Source organism: Moschus berezovskii, chromosome 6, assembly GCF_049115385.1.
Source record: "Moschus berezovskii isolate FMDL1 chromosome 6, NW_MosBer_1.0, whole genome shotgun sequence".
Taxonomy (NCBI): Eukaryota; Metazoa; Chordata; class Mammalia; order Artiodactyla; family Moschidae; genus Moschus; species Moschus berezovskii.
The window spans coordinates 104,608,545-104,623,012 of record NC_142465.1 but is presented as its reverse complement, the minus strand read 5'-3'; the positions used below and the strand labels follow the sequence as shown (position 1 = coordinate 104,623,012).

General features: G+C 36.5%; 1 protein-coding gene across 1 annotated transcript; it reads right to left on the bottom strand.

The window, feature by feature from the left end:
* Positions 1-494: 494 nt before the first annotated feature.
* Positions 495-14,228, bottom strand: LOC129536334 (uncharacterized). Its single transcript, XM_088836743.1, has 5 exons — positions 13,817-14,228; positions 12,886-12,981; positions 12,021-12,104; positions 1,254-1,340; positions 495-1,006 (listed from the first exon to the last, which is right to left on the bottom strand). The coding sequence occupies exons 1-4, from the start codon at positions 13,896-13,898 to the stop codon at positions 1,264-1,266; spliced, it is 339 nt and encodes a 112-aa protein (XP_088692869.1). The 5' UTR covers positions 13,899-14,228; the 3' UTR covers positions 495-1,006; positions 1,254-1,263.
* Positions 14,229-14,468: the final 240 nt, after the last annotated feature.

Genomic DNA, 14,468 nt, shown 5'->3' with positions numbered 1-14,468 from the left:
AATAATATACAGTCACATAGTAGATGAGAACTAAAATTAAAGGAGACCTATATTCTTTAAGCTTGCTGGAGTCTACTAAGGTGAAAAATATCACTTCTATTAGTCTCTTTTTTCCATATTCCAGAGAATGATTAGTATAAAATATTTATAAAATACTCTTTATAAAGAGCTAGTATAATATTTCATTCTTGAAAGTTATTTTTCTCATTTGTTTCTCTCTGAAAGATATAGCTGGGTAGGGAAAATGTAAATCTACAGCCCTCATTGTTTCTGAAGAAGCAATATTTTTATATCTTGATCTGACATGACTTATTGTTCTGAGGTCAGCATAGCATAATGGTTTCATGTGTAATCTCTAGAGTAAACTTATCTTGGCTTAAATTATGTTTCTATTTTTTACTAGCTATATAAGTTGGGAAAATTCCTCATTCTTTCTGGGTCTCAGTTTCTTTATTAATATGACAGCCATAAAAATAGTATAGTTTTGTAGGAATTATTGGGGCAGTACATGATCTAATATGTGATACATCGAGTAGTATTGGGAACATTAGAAGCAATCAATAAATATTAGGTATTTTTTAAGTGCTGATTATGACTAAATGCTCCTTAGTATATATGTGTTATGTGCTTTCCTCTCATTTATTTACCAGGCTCTGAGATTTTAATATATTAGCATTTACTTCTATGTACAAATATATTTAAAATTTAAACATCACATAACCATTTAAGCTCATATTTTGATGTTTGGGTTTGATTAAGAGGTCTCCAATTATTACAACATGTTGAGTTTAGCATGCTTAAATGAACACAAAATGTTAAAATGTCTCTATAATTATCTTCTGTATAAGAAAATGTAGGAAGGGTTATTGTGCCATACATTTCCAATTCTTCTTTGTTATATGTCTTGATAAGACGAGCTCAGGGCTTCAGGACAATTTCCTTGCTGCCAAGATCTTATTTTCAGCAGAAATAAGATATCAATTTTCTTCAGAGAAGGACCAATTACCTCGACAACAAAAAATGCATCCATGAGTATAACTTTGTCACCCATGCTAACTCTGTGTGTCATAATTTTTGTATTATTGTTTTAAATTATCTTCCCTAACTTCAAGAGAAGCCCATATTTAAGAATTTTTCTGAAAAGTGAGCCATAGTTACTAACTTTGATTTTGTATTTATTAATTGTATATATACATCTAAATTTAAACAACTTAACATGGATAGCAAGATTCTCATTGCAATTCAATACTTACCTCTGTTTTGCTATATTGTGTTGCAATGTCCAGCCACAATTGACTTATTGTTTTGCTGTGTATTCAGAATTTCTTCTAGACAATTAACTGGAATTTGTAAAATTTACAAACAAAAATACATTTTAAGATTTATCACTTTTAAACCTTTGAGAATGCAAATAAAATAGAAATTCAGAAAAGTTTAAATATAATTTATCCATTTATTTTTTAAATGATTAACTGCAGAGTAAATTGGAATTATCACTTGCAAATAACTGACATTAAATATAAAACAGTTTTCTTATGACAGATGTTTATGAGGTAATGACCGATGCTTTAATCATTGCAGATCTCCACATCTGACTGATGCTATTCTAAGCAATTAGTAAACCCAGTTAGGACATAATGACCAAAGTTGCCTCTGAAGCAGATGCCTTTGACATAGCACACATCCAGTCAGTCACAAAGTACTGTTTATTCTATTACTACAGCGCTTCACAAATCTATTTACTTTTTCACAGCACCATAACCTTTCCCCCATTCAGAGTTTCATTATTTTTTTGTGGAACTTTTATAATATTCTACAGACTCTCTATCACTATCCACTGGTTTTCTCAAGATGCCTCTAAAATTAACACCCCCATTACACAGCTTTACTAATGCTACCCTTTCAAAGATCTTTAAGCTATCAATTATTTATATTTTAAATTTCAAGCTCATTAAAATAAACAATTTCTAAAATTGTGCCATTTTTCTTAACATCCATATTTCTATTTTCAAATATGAAACCTTTAACCCACGTCATTTCACATGATGTATTTTGTTTTGTTTTGGAGAATCTGGCCTTCTCGTTGGCTAAACTTGATTTGAAAAAAATAGACTGACGGGACACTTCTAGTTTGAATTTATTTTATCTAGTCTGAATGGCCTATGGTTGCTTCTAAGATAATTTGGAGACTTCACACAAATTGTAAAGAAAATCTTTCTGCATGCCTACTTTTTAAAGATCTGATCCTAGTAAAGCTACAAGATCATGTAACTTGTTGGACATGAAGTTTCAATCAGCCGAGAGCAGGCTCATATGAGGGAGACTTTAAATTCTTTCGACCATAGTACTGCAGTTTGAGTCTCAAATGCATTGCCGGACTCATAAGAATAAATGTACTAGAAGAGCATCAAAAAGGCAGAGTAAGAAGACATGGAATTCACCACCCCCTACAAGAGTCCCTTGTACAGCAAGGAGATCCAACCAGTTCACTCTAAGGGAGATCGATGCTGGGTGTTCATTGGAAGGACTGATGCTAAAGCTGAAACTCCAATACTTTGGCCACCTCATGTGATGAGTTGACTCACTGGAAAGTCTCTGATAATGGGAAAGGTTGGGGGCGGGAGGAGAAGGGACGACCAAGAATGAGATGGCTGGATGGCATCACCGACTCTGTGGACATGAGTTTGAGTGAACTCCGGGAGTTGGTGATGGACAGGGAGGCCTGGCGTGCTGTGATTCATGGGGTCGCAGAGAGTCGGACACGACTGAGCGACTGAACTGAACTGAACTGACACACACATCAAAAATGCAACTACCTGTGGAATAATTGTCATGGAAAATGAACTGGAAACTGGCAGAAGTACTCCTATGCAACCAAGACTGCAAGAATGACACACACGTTATTGGGTAAGACTGGAAAATTAAGCAGAACCTGTATCCTTGGGAGGAGACTAAGAGCAAAAGGGAGATTGTACAGGGGAACACTCGCCCTGGGATGTGAGAGTGTGCCACCGTCCAGGTGTCCCAGTTCAGGGGTCCTACATGGAGGATGCAAGCCCCCTAGGCTTGTTGGAGAAGATTTGGGATGGAGAGAGGGGCTGGAGAAGCTTAAACTCCTCTCGTAAGGCAGATGCTGGCTTGCCTGCCAAGTGCCTTCAAACCAAGCAGAAAGAGGTCTGATGTAGCAGCTGCTGCCTCACTGTGCTCCTGGATTCCTCACTCACTGCATGCTACAGCTTGACACTAGATCTAGGGTATCCAGGACCTAGGAAAGGGCTTGATCTAAGGACACAGAGGCAACACAGGGTCCAGGGTGTGGTCCAGGTGGGGCAATGGTGGTCACTGTTGGTGCTTACTCAAACAGCACCCCTAAAGCAGCCCAGACTTCTGATAGCAACACAGCTGTTTGATTTCCCACAACCACCACACCACACTCCACAGTCCTTGTCAAGCAAACACTCCAACCCCTGCTATTCCATGCCATAAACTAGTACTAGATCTGGGATGACCACGGCAAGAGAAAAGGTATGACATTGGGCTGTGTCTGAGTGAAGCCATAGACACCTACACAGGCAGCACATCAGACTTCTGTAAGTAAACCAGCCTCATTTACTTCAGCACTCCCTGCCTTTGGGGCAAAGTCCCCAGTGTGGGGAAAAGGAAGAACACACAAAGGAAACAGAACCAGCTGGAGCTCAACCCTCAAGACTTTTGCTGTAGCAACTTGGAAGCAGACTGTGCCCCAACATGGTGAGTATGGTCACTGAGCAGAGAGGAAGTCCCATCTCACGCCCTAATAAGCCTCTCGCTACTCATCACCACCACACCTCCTACCAATAGTTAACAGTTAACAGTTTTGCCTAAACTCACAGAGACAGAGAAAGTTAAGTAAAATGAAAAAGCAAAGGAACTACTCTCGATTGAAAGAGCAAGAGAAAACCCCTGAAAATTGAATAATGAAGGAGAGGTAATCAGCCTACCAGATAATGAGTTTAAAACATTACTAATAAAAATTCTAACTGAATTAGGGAAGAGAATTGATCGTAGGTCGTTTTAACAAGAAACTAGAAAGTATAAAGAAGACCCAATCAAAGATAGATAATTCAATTTCTGAGATTAAAAAACTCTCTAGAAGCAATGAATAGCAGACTAAATGACTCAGAAGAATGCCTAAGTGATCTGGAATTTAGAATTCAAATCAGAATAGCAGACAAAAAGACAAACAAAAAATAAATAAATAAAAACAACATGGATAACATTAAACAACATTATCAAAACAACATTATCTATTGGATAATATAAAGTATTCCAACTATACATAATAGGGGTTCAAGAAGGAGAAGAGAGAGAAGGGTATCAAAAATGTACTTAAAGAGAAGGGAACCCTCCTAAACTGTTGGTAGGAATATAAATTGATACTGCCACTATGGAGAACAGTATGGAGCTTCCTTAAAACAACTAAAAATACAGCTTCCATATGACCGAGCAATCCCACTCCTGGGCATATATCTGGAGAGAACCATAATTTTAAAGGATGCATGCACCCCTATGGGGCTTCCCTGGTGGCTCAGATGGTAAAGAATCTGCCTGCAATGCCAGAGACCTGAGTTCAATCCCTGGGTCAAGAAGATCCCCTGGAGAAGGAAATGGCTACTCACTCCAGTATTATTGCCTGGGAAATTCCATGGGCAGAGGAGACTGGTGGGCTACAACCCATGGTGTGGCAAAGAGTTGGACACAACTGAGCAACTTTCACTCATGCACCCCTATGTTCACTGAGGCACTATTTCAATAGCCAAGACATAGAAGCAATGTAAATGTCCATCTAGAAAGGAACGAATAAAGAAGACGTCACACATATATGCAATGGAATAATACTCTGCCATAAAAAGGAACAAAATAGTTCTATTTGCAGAAACATGATGGACTATCACACAGAGTGAAATCAGTTGGAAAGAGAAATGTAAATACTGTATATTAATGCATGCATGTGATATCTAGAAAAATAGTACAGATGAACTTACTGGCAAAGCAGAAACAGATGCAGACAACAAACATGGTTATCAAGAGGGAAAGGTGTGGGGGAGTAGAACGAAGGTGGGAGTTAGGATTGACATATATACACTACTATGTGTAAAATAGATAACTACTGAGAAACTATTGTTTAGCACAATGTTCTGTGGTGACCTAAATGTGAAGGAAATATAAAAATGAGTGGATATATGTGTTCAGTTCAGTTCAGTTCAGTCGCTCAGTCGTGTCCGACTCTCCGCGACCCCATGAATCACAGCACGCCAGGCCTCCCTGTCCATCACCAACTCCCGGAGTACACTCAAACTCATGTCCACAGAGTCGGTGATGCCATCCAGCCATCTCATTCTCCGTCGTCCCCTTCTCCTCCCGCCCCCAACCTTTCCCAGCATCAGAGTCTTTTCCAGTGAGTCAACTCGTCTCATGAGGTGGCCAAAGTATTGGAGTTTCAGCTTTAGCATCAGTCCCTCCAATGAACATCCAGGATTGATCTCCTTTAGAATGGACTGGTTGGATCTCCTTGCAGTATAAGGGACTCTCAAGAGTCTTCTCCAACACCACAGTTCAAAAGCATCGATTCTTCGGCGATCAGCTTTCTTCACAGTCCAACTCTCACATCCATACATGACCACGGGAAAAACCATTGCCTTGACTAGACGGACCTTGGTCGGCAAAGTAATGTCTCTGCTTTTTAATATACTATCAAGGTTGGTCATAACTTTCCTCCCAAGGAGCAAGCGTCTTTTAATTTCATGGCTGCAATCAGCATCTGCAGTGATTTTGGAGCCCAAAAAAACAAAGTCTGACACTGTTTCCACTGTTTTTCCATCTATTTCCCATGAAGTGATGGGACCAGATGCCATGATCTTTGTTTTCTGAATGTTGAGCTTCAAGCCAACCTTTTCACTCTCCTCTTTCACTTTCATCAAGAGGCTTTTGAGTTCCTCTTCACTTTCTGCCATAAGGGTAGTGTCATCTGCATATCTGAGGTTATTGATATTTCTCCCAGCAATCTTGATTCCAGCTTGTGCTTCTTCCAGCCCAGCGTTCCTCATGATGTACTCTGCATATAAGTTAAATAAGCAAGGTGACAATATACAACCTTGACGCACTCCTTTTCCTATTTGGAACCAGTCTGTTGTTCCATGACCGGTTCTAACTGTTGCTTCCTGACCTGCATACAGGTTCCTCAAGAGGCAGGTCAGGTGGTCTGGGATTCCCATCTCTTTCAGAATGTTCCACAGTTTATTGTGATCCACACAGTCAAAGGCTTTGGCATAGTCAATGAAGCAGAAATAGATGTTTTTCTGAAACTCTCTTGCTTTCTCCATGATCCAGCGGATGTTGGCAATTTGATCTCTGGTGCCTCTGCCTTTTCTAAAACCTGCTTGAACATCTGGGAGTTCACGGTTTACATACTGCTGAAGCCTGGCTTGGAGAATTTTGAGCATGACTTTACTAGCGTGTGAGATGAGTGCAATTGTGCGGTAGTTTGAGCATTCTTTGGCATTGCCTTTCTTTGGGATTGGAATGAAGACTGACCTCTTCCAGTCCTGTGGCCACTGCTGTAGATATAACTTATTTACTTTACTGTAGAGCAGAAACTGACATCACAATGTAAAGCAACTATGCTTCAATAAAAAAATTTTTTTTAATGTATTTGGAGAAAATATGGCTAAACATTTCCTAAACTTAAAGAAGGGAACAGATATCAGGTATACAAAGCACAGAAGGTCTCAAATAAGATGAAACCAAACAGACCTATACTAAGACATGTCGCAATTAAAATGGTGAAATTTAAAGACAGAGGATTCTAAAGGCAGGAAGAAACAAAGAGTTAGTCACAAGGGGACACCCATAAGGCTATGAGCTGATTTCTCTGCATAGTTAGAGGCTGGAAGGGAATGGGGTGATATAGTCAAAGTTCTGAATGGGAAAACCCTGCAACATAGGATACCACATTCAGCAAGATTATCATTGAGTGAAGCAGGAGACATAAAGACATCTTAGACAAACAAAAGCTAAAAGAATTCAGCAGCACTAAACTTACCCTAAAAGAATGTTAAAGGGTTTTCTCTAAATGGAAAAGAAAAAAAAATGAGTCTACAGAGAAGAGAAAATCCCAATAGAAAAGGCAAATGTATAGTAAGGATTGACTATCACTTAAGCCAGGATGTAGATTAAAAAACGAGCAAACTAAAATACTAAATATATCTATACCACAGGTACACATATTCATATGATTTTATGATTAAGCTGTTTCTTTTTTCTTATTTTGAATATATTTATTTTATACCGATACTATAATGTTAAATTATCTTTAGCTTTATAGATTGTTTTGGTACCTGGAAAGACTAGATTGCTATTGCTCTTAATCATATTTTTACTTCTATGGGACTTAAACCAGTCAGTCCTAAAGGAAATCAACCCTGAATATTCATTGCAAGGACTGGATGCTAAAGCTGAAGCTCCAGTACTTTGGCCATCTGATGTGAAGGGCTGACTCATTGGAGAATACCCTGATTCTGGGAAAGATTGAAGGCAAAAGGAGAAGAGGGCTGCAGAGGATGAAATGGTTAGATAGCATCACCAACTCAATGGTCATGAATTTCAGCAAATTCTGGGAGACAGTGAAGGACAGGGAAGCCTTGTGTGCTGCAGGTCACAAAGAGTTGGACACGACTTCGTGACTGAACAGCAACAACATAATTTGTAATTAACATACTTGTGATGAAGATACACATGTATTGGGATCATGTAAATCTTATATAAATCTAGAATTGTATAATTATCTACACAGTATTAGTCTTCCCACCAAGGTACACTTAATATATATTGAGTTCATTAGATGTATTTCTTTATGTCTTTTAATATTAAAAATATTGCAATCTCTTTCACATAAGCCGTATGCATTTATTCAGTTCAGTTCAGTTGCTCAGTCGTGTCCGACTCTTTGCGACCCCATGAATCACAGCACGCCAGGCCTCCCTGTCCATCACCAACTCCTGGAGTTCACTCAAACTCATGTCCATCGAGTTGGTGATGCCATCCAGCCATCTCATTCTCTGTCGTCCCTGTCTCCTCCCACCCCCAATCCTTCCCAGCATCAGACTCTTTTTCAGTGAGTCAACTCGTCGCATGAGGTGGCCAAAGTATTGGAGTTTCAGCTTTAGCATCAGTCCTTCCAATGAACACCCAGGATTGATCTCCTTTAGAATAGACTGGTTGGATCTCCTTGCAGTACAAGGGACTCTCAAGAGTCTTCTCCAGCACCACAGTTCAAAAGCATCAATTCTTTGGCGATCAGCTTTCTTCATAGTCCAACTCTCACAGCCATACATGACCATGGGAAAAACCATAGCCTTGACTAGACGGACCTTGGTTGGCAAAGTAATGTCTCTGCTTTTTAATATGCTATCTAGTTTGGTCATAACTTTCCTTCCAAGGGGTAAGCATCTTTTAATTTCCTGGCTGCAGTGAGCATCTGCAGTGATTTTGGAGCCCCCCAAAATAAAGTCTGACACTGTTTCCACTGTTTCCCCATCTATTTCCCATAAAGTGATGGGACCAGATGCCATGATCTTTGTTTTCTGAATGTTGAGCTTCAAGCCAAACTTTTCACTCTCCTCTTTCACTTTCATCAAGAGGCTTTTTAGTTCCTCTTCACTTTCTGCATTTATTAGGTGTATTAATTTATTTAACAAAAAGTTCACCAAGTACCTCTAATATGACAACATATTTTTCAAAAGCAAAGGTTAAAATGTAGAGCAAATATATACGTGGGTTCTTTCTAAAGAAGCTAACAAGCTAGTAGGAGAGACAGATCTTAAGTAAATAATCAAACTAATAATTACACAGGTGAGACTGTGAAAGGTACTACAAATGAATCACTATTAAGATACTGTAACAGAGAAACCTGGCTTAATTATAAATGGATAGTGTTAATTGATTACTCTACTAAAGGATTAGCTACTTAGAAGAAATGTAGAAGAAAGGCTGTTTCAGGTAAAAAAGAAAGCAGTCTATCCATACGCTTTGTAGCAAGATGGATTACAGATAAAGTTATAGTTAACATCAGTCTACCCAGAGAAGTCCTGATTTATGCTTGTTGTCCTAGAATAATTATTAGCATCATCTACTTTCATTATTAAAATGATCCCTGTTTTTATAATGCTACATGGTAATACTAACTAAGAGTCATTCAGGGAACTAAAAAATACCTGTGACTGGAACCCATAGAGTGAGAACATATGTGATTCTAGCTGGGATAGAAACCATGGACCAAGTAAGGAAGGCCCTCATGCTCCATGTTAAAGATTTTAAAATTTATATTGAATTTAGAGTATTAATAGGCTAAGTCTGGTGAGTTTATAAAATTTATATTTTGAAGAGGTTGCTCTGGAAATTTAATGGAGGAGGTCAAGGGTGAATAGTAGTTAGACCTTTAGGAGGTTTATAGCCTAGACTAAGGGAGAGAGAGAAAGAGAGAGAAAGAATTGCTTAGATTAGATGGGTAATAATGCAACTGTAGAGGAGTGTGCTTATTCACTAAATTGGAATAATCAGTAGCAGTTAAACAACTCAGATGACTCCTGGGCTTGTCTCACTAGACAGGTGCCAAGAGAGACAACAGTATTAAAGTATTTGATTCTTTCTCCCTGATGCCAGTAAGGATAATGACTGGGAAGAAAGTCTATTTAAAAATATTGTAGGCTAAGTGTTTTTCAAGATATCAAAGAAGAAATGCCAAATGAGAGGCTTAATATATGAACCTGAATATTGGATGTTAGCTCTAGATTGTATATAATGAAACTGTTAACTTTGTTTCAAGCATTGTTATTGAAGTGTCTTTATTATGAAATTTTTTTCAGTAGATTTTCTTGGTATATCTAGGTAAGAAAGCACATCATCTACATATACTTTCAGAGTGTGTGTTTGTATCTGTTCAGACGTGTCCAACTCTGCAACCCCTTGGAGTGTAGCCCACCAGTCTCCTCTGTCCATGGAATTTTCCAGGCAAGTATACTGGAGTGGGTTGCCATTTCCTTCTCCAATAATTTCAGTATTTAATTTCAAATATTTGTATCTAAAAAGTTTTCCCCACATCATTGATTTCTTTGCCCATCACATCCAAAAGAATAATAGCAATTATAAACCTGCATGCTTATCAAGAAGCAACAGTTAGAACTGAACACGCAATGATAGACTGGTTCAAAATTGGGAAAGGAGTATATCAAGGTTGTATATTGTCATCCTACTTATTTAACTTCTATCCAGAGTACATCTTGTGAAATGCAGGGCTGTGAAATACAAGCTTGAATCAAGACTGCTGAAAGAAATATCAGCAACCTCAGATATGCAGATAACACCACCCTTATGGCAGAAAGTGAAGAGAAACTTGAAGGTGAAAGAGGAAAGTGAAAATCTGGCTTAAAACAGCATTAAAAAAACTAAGATCATGGCATCTGATCTTATCACTTCATGGCATATAGATGGGAAAAACAATGGAAACAGTGACAGACTTTACTTTCTTGGGCTCACTTTGGAAGATGACTACAGCCATAAAATTAAAAGATGCTTGCTCCTTGGAAGTATATTAAAAAGCAGAGATATCGCTTTGCCTACAAAGGTCTGTCTAGTCAAAGCTATGGTTTTTCAGAGTCATGTATGGATGTGAGAGTGGGGCCGTAAAGAAGGCTAAGCGCCAAAGAATTGATGCTTTCAAACTGTGGTGCTGGAGAAGACTCTTGAGAGTCCCTTGGACTGCAAGGAGATCCAACCAGTCCATCCCAAAGGAAATCAACCCTGAATATTCAATGCAAGAACAGATTCTGAAGCTGAAACTCCAATACTTTGGCTGCCTGATGCAAAGAGCTGACTCACTGGAAAAGACCCTGATGCTGGGAAAGACTGAAGGCATGAGGAGAAGGGGACGACAGAGGATGAGATGGTTGGATAGCATTACTGACTCAATGGACATGAGTTTGAGCAGACTCTGGAAGATAGTGAAGGACAGGGAAGCCTGGTGTGCTTGCAGTCCAGGGGGTCGCAAAGAGTCGGACATGACTGGGTGACTAAGCATAGCACAGCACATGCTTGCCTTATGAATTTGAATGGAACTCTTTGATCTTTTGCTAGCTACTAAAGAGTTTGTCTAGGAGTCATGTTTTGTTCTTAAGATCTTTTCAAGTTCATTCTTAAAAATTACCATCTTTATGCATCCAAATAGATATTTATTTGTTTATAGAATATACTTATATTTATTCAATTTCTCTGCATTGTCATTTATTATCATGGGTCTTTGTTAGAAATTGTACACAGTTTTTATGTTTATTTCTGAAAATTTATCCTTCATATGTTTTGTGCTGTTGTTTTCTCTGCTTTGTAAGCATAAATTACCTTACTTTCTATATTTGAAGAAATTTTCATATTCTGGTTTGCAGATAGTACCATTTATGAAACTACTTTTTTAAAAGCTAATATATTTTCTAATATTAAGACACTGATTTCACGCAATATATAGACTTGGTCCAATATCCTGATAATATTTTTTTCATTTTTTGATGAATCTCTGCCCATTATCATTTTATTTCTTCTATTAGATTCTTTCTTTCAAAGTCCTGACTTGATGTCCTTACAGTTACTTTTTAACTGCCCAAATAATAAATTCTATAAATATCTTCAAGTTTTCTTACATCTCACAGTTGCTAAGTCTAATGTCAGTGAAAAATACAATAACATAAAGAACATTGCTATTATTTTTCATTTTTTTCAAAATACACAGCTATCCACTAACATCTTTGATAAGCTCACCTGGGACAAAGCTATTGTTGATAATTCAAAAACTGAATTGGTGAAATTACTTTTATGCAACTAAAATAACAAATGATAAAAATAACTTTAGTAAATCCTTAGAATTAATTTCAAATGCTTCAAAATTCTATTCTAGTAACTTTTAACAAGTTAATGAAAAACTGAAAAATACTTACCCTTAGCTATCATAAATGCAGCTAGTGCAAGAACAATTAAATAAAGCAAGGCAAATATTACTGTAGCAATGCACCATGGAGACTCTGCCCAAAGAGAAAAAAGTAGTTCACCATGATGATCAATGGAAACAGGATTGAGGAGTTGGGATTAGAAGGAATTTTGGCTAGGAATGTTCATCCGATTAGAATTTGAATGAAATCTAAGTCCAGGGGAGTGCTGCATCATTGGTATTCCCACTCTGCAAGGAAAACTTTAAAACTTATTTTGAAGATTTGGATATACCCAGGGAAATATGAACGTTTTTATGTAGGAAAGTTGAACTAACAAGTTGCTCTAGTAAAGACATTTTACGATCAAAAAGAGAACCTCAGAAATCCTACAAGGGATTTAATTCATCACCTTCCTTTAATTAAACAATTTTCCCCCCATCTTTGTAGCAGAACTAAGAATAAAACTTCTGCATTAGCTGTTGACCTTGACAGATACTCTGTGACAGTTTTGATAAAATCTAGTTACTATGATAAACTTCCCACACTTCATTTCGTTTTTAGAAATATTGTAGCATAAAAGGAGCTTTTTTGCAAAGCTAAAATATCAACCCACAAAATATCTAGAAACTTTCTTTATTCTATGGCTTTGGTACATCATTTTAAGCTATGGTTGATTATTCAGAGCAAAATGATCAGGATTTCATTGTTCATTTCCATTTGCTCTTAACATTAGACTTTGGGTCCTTATGACCAGCTTAAAAGTATATAAGGGATGATTTCCATTTGAAAGATTAGTCCATATTTATTCTCATGACTTCTCATTAAAATATGAAGGCAAAAAAAAAAAAAGAGTCTAGAGTTTTACATTTTTTACCTTTTGTTTTCCAAATCCTAGTTACTTTTCTCTTCTGAATATTTGAAGAATCACGAATTTTGAGTTCTGAGTATGTTACACTTTCATCACAAAACTCTAGAAAGTATGTTAGAAAAATGCATGCAATAAATAACTATAATTTTATATATACACATGTGTATATATACATATATTTATAATGACATAGAATTAAAAGCATGTTAGAAACATAAATTGTCTCTCTTTTAGACTTGCAACAAAGTTTTAAAAATTGGCTCAGTTAGGCAGTTGCTTTGTGAATTGTGGCAAGCTTTTTTTTATCCTTAGTTTCTTATATAAAATAAGAATAACAGTACTATTTACCCATATATATATTGTGGAGATTAAGCTAATGTATATAAAGTCAATAACATGGTGCTTGAAGCAATAAACATGCAATAAGTTTTATTATTATAAAAATAGTCATAGTAGTAATTAGAATAGTAATTATGAGAATATAATGGACAATAGCATCTGAAGTATACCAGTTGCAGAAAGAATAGAAATTTAAGAATTAGTTTAAGTACCTATAATTTAAATGTCTACAAATGCTCCTTCTTACAGTTGAATTTAATGTTAATGAAAGGAGTGTGAGAAACACAGTCATCTAATTCTTGATAGGTAGATAAATTTTCTTAGCAATATGTACTCTTTCAGCGCAAGAAAAGCAGAATTCACAGCCACCAAGTCAATAATATTTTTCCAAATAATATTAAACCTAACTCTATTATAAATATTTACTCATCAAACAGTGATTGTATTTTAAATTCCCTTCCATTGGAAAATCTAAAATTCATCTGCAAGAACAAAAGGTTTTTAACTCTTCTTCTAAAAGTAGCTAGCTATGGACTTAGTTATTTATAATGTTATTTTCTCAGTAAATAAAGGCATTACTTAGCAATAGTAGCATTACCTGTATTTAGTTCATGCAATTCCTTTGGCAAACATTGATGACCAGGACAGGGGCTGGACCGTGCTGGTGTCTTTGGTTCCATAGTTGAATTCTGATTGCATGGATCAGATGATTAGCAGAGGGTCAGAATGAAACAGGATCAAGGAAACAGATCTCTTCATATGCAACATCAGACAGGATGTTTACTCTAAATTTAATATGTAAAGTACTTTTTACACTTAAGAAAATAAAAAGCAATGTAATACAGCCCCAACTGATTAACTTTGTTATTCTTCCATGCATAATGAAGCTCTTCTTTATTTCCAAAGATAAATTTTAAAATTATATTAACTATAAGGATCTTTTCTCTGCCTTGTTATTTTTCAAGATTACTAAATGAACAAAGAATATGAAACCATTGTTGTGTAAATAACCGATATATTGTATTTAAATAAAATGTAACAAATACTCATTTTAAAAACTATCTTTTTTTGTGGTTATAAATATTCATAATCATTATTAAAAGGTATCTTAGAGGAAATGAAAATGACATAAAACTCTGTTTCCGCAACAAAACTTCTATTGAAATAATTATTCATAACTTTTGTTTTTCAAGTGACCAATGGATGTTTTGTTTAAAGAAGTAAAAAGAACAATGTAACTATCAATAAGT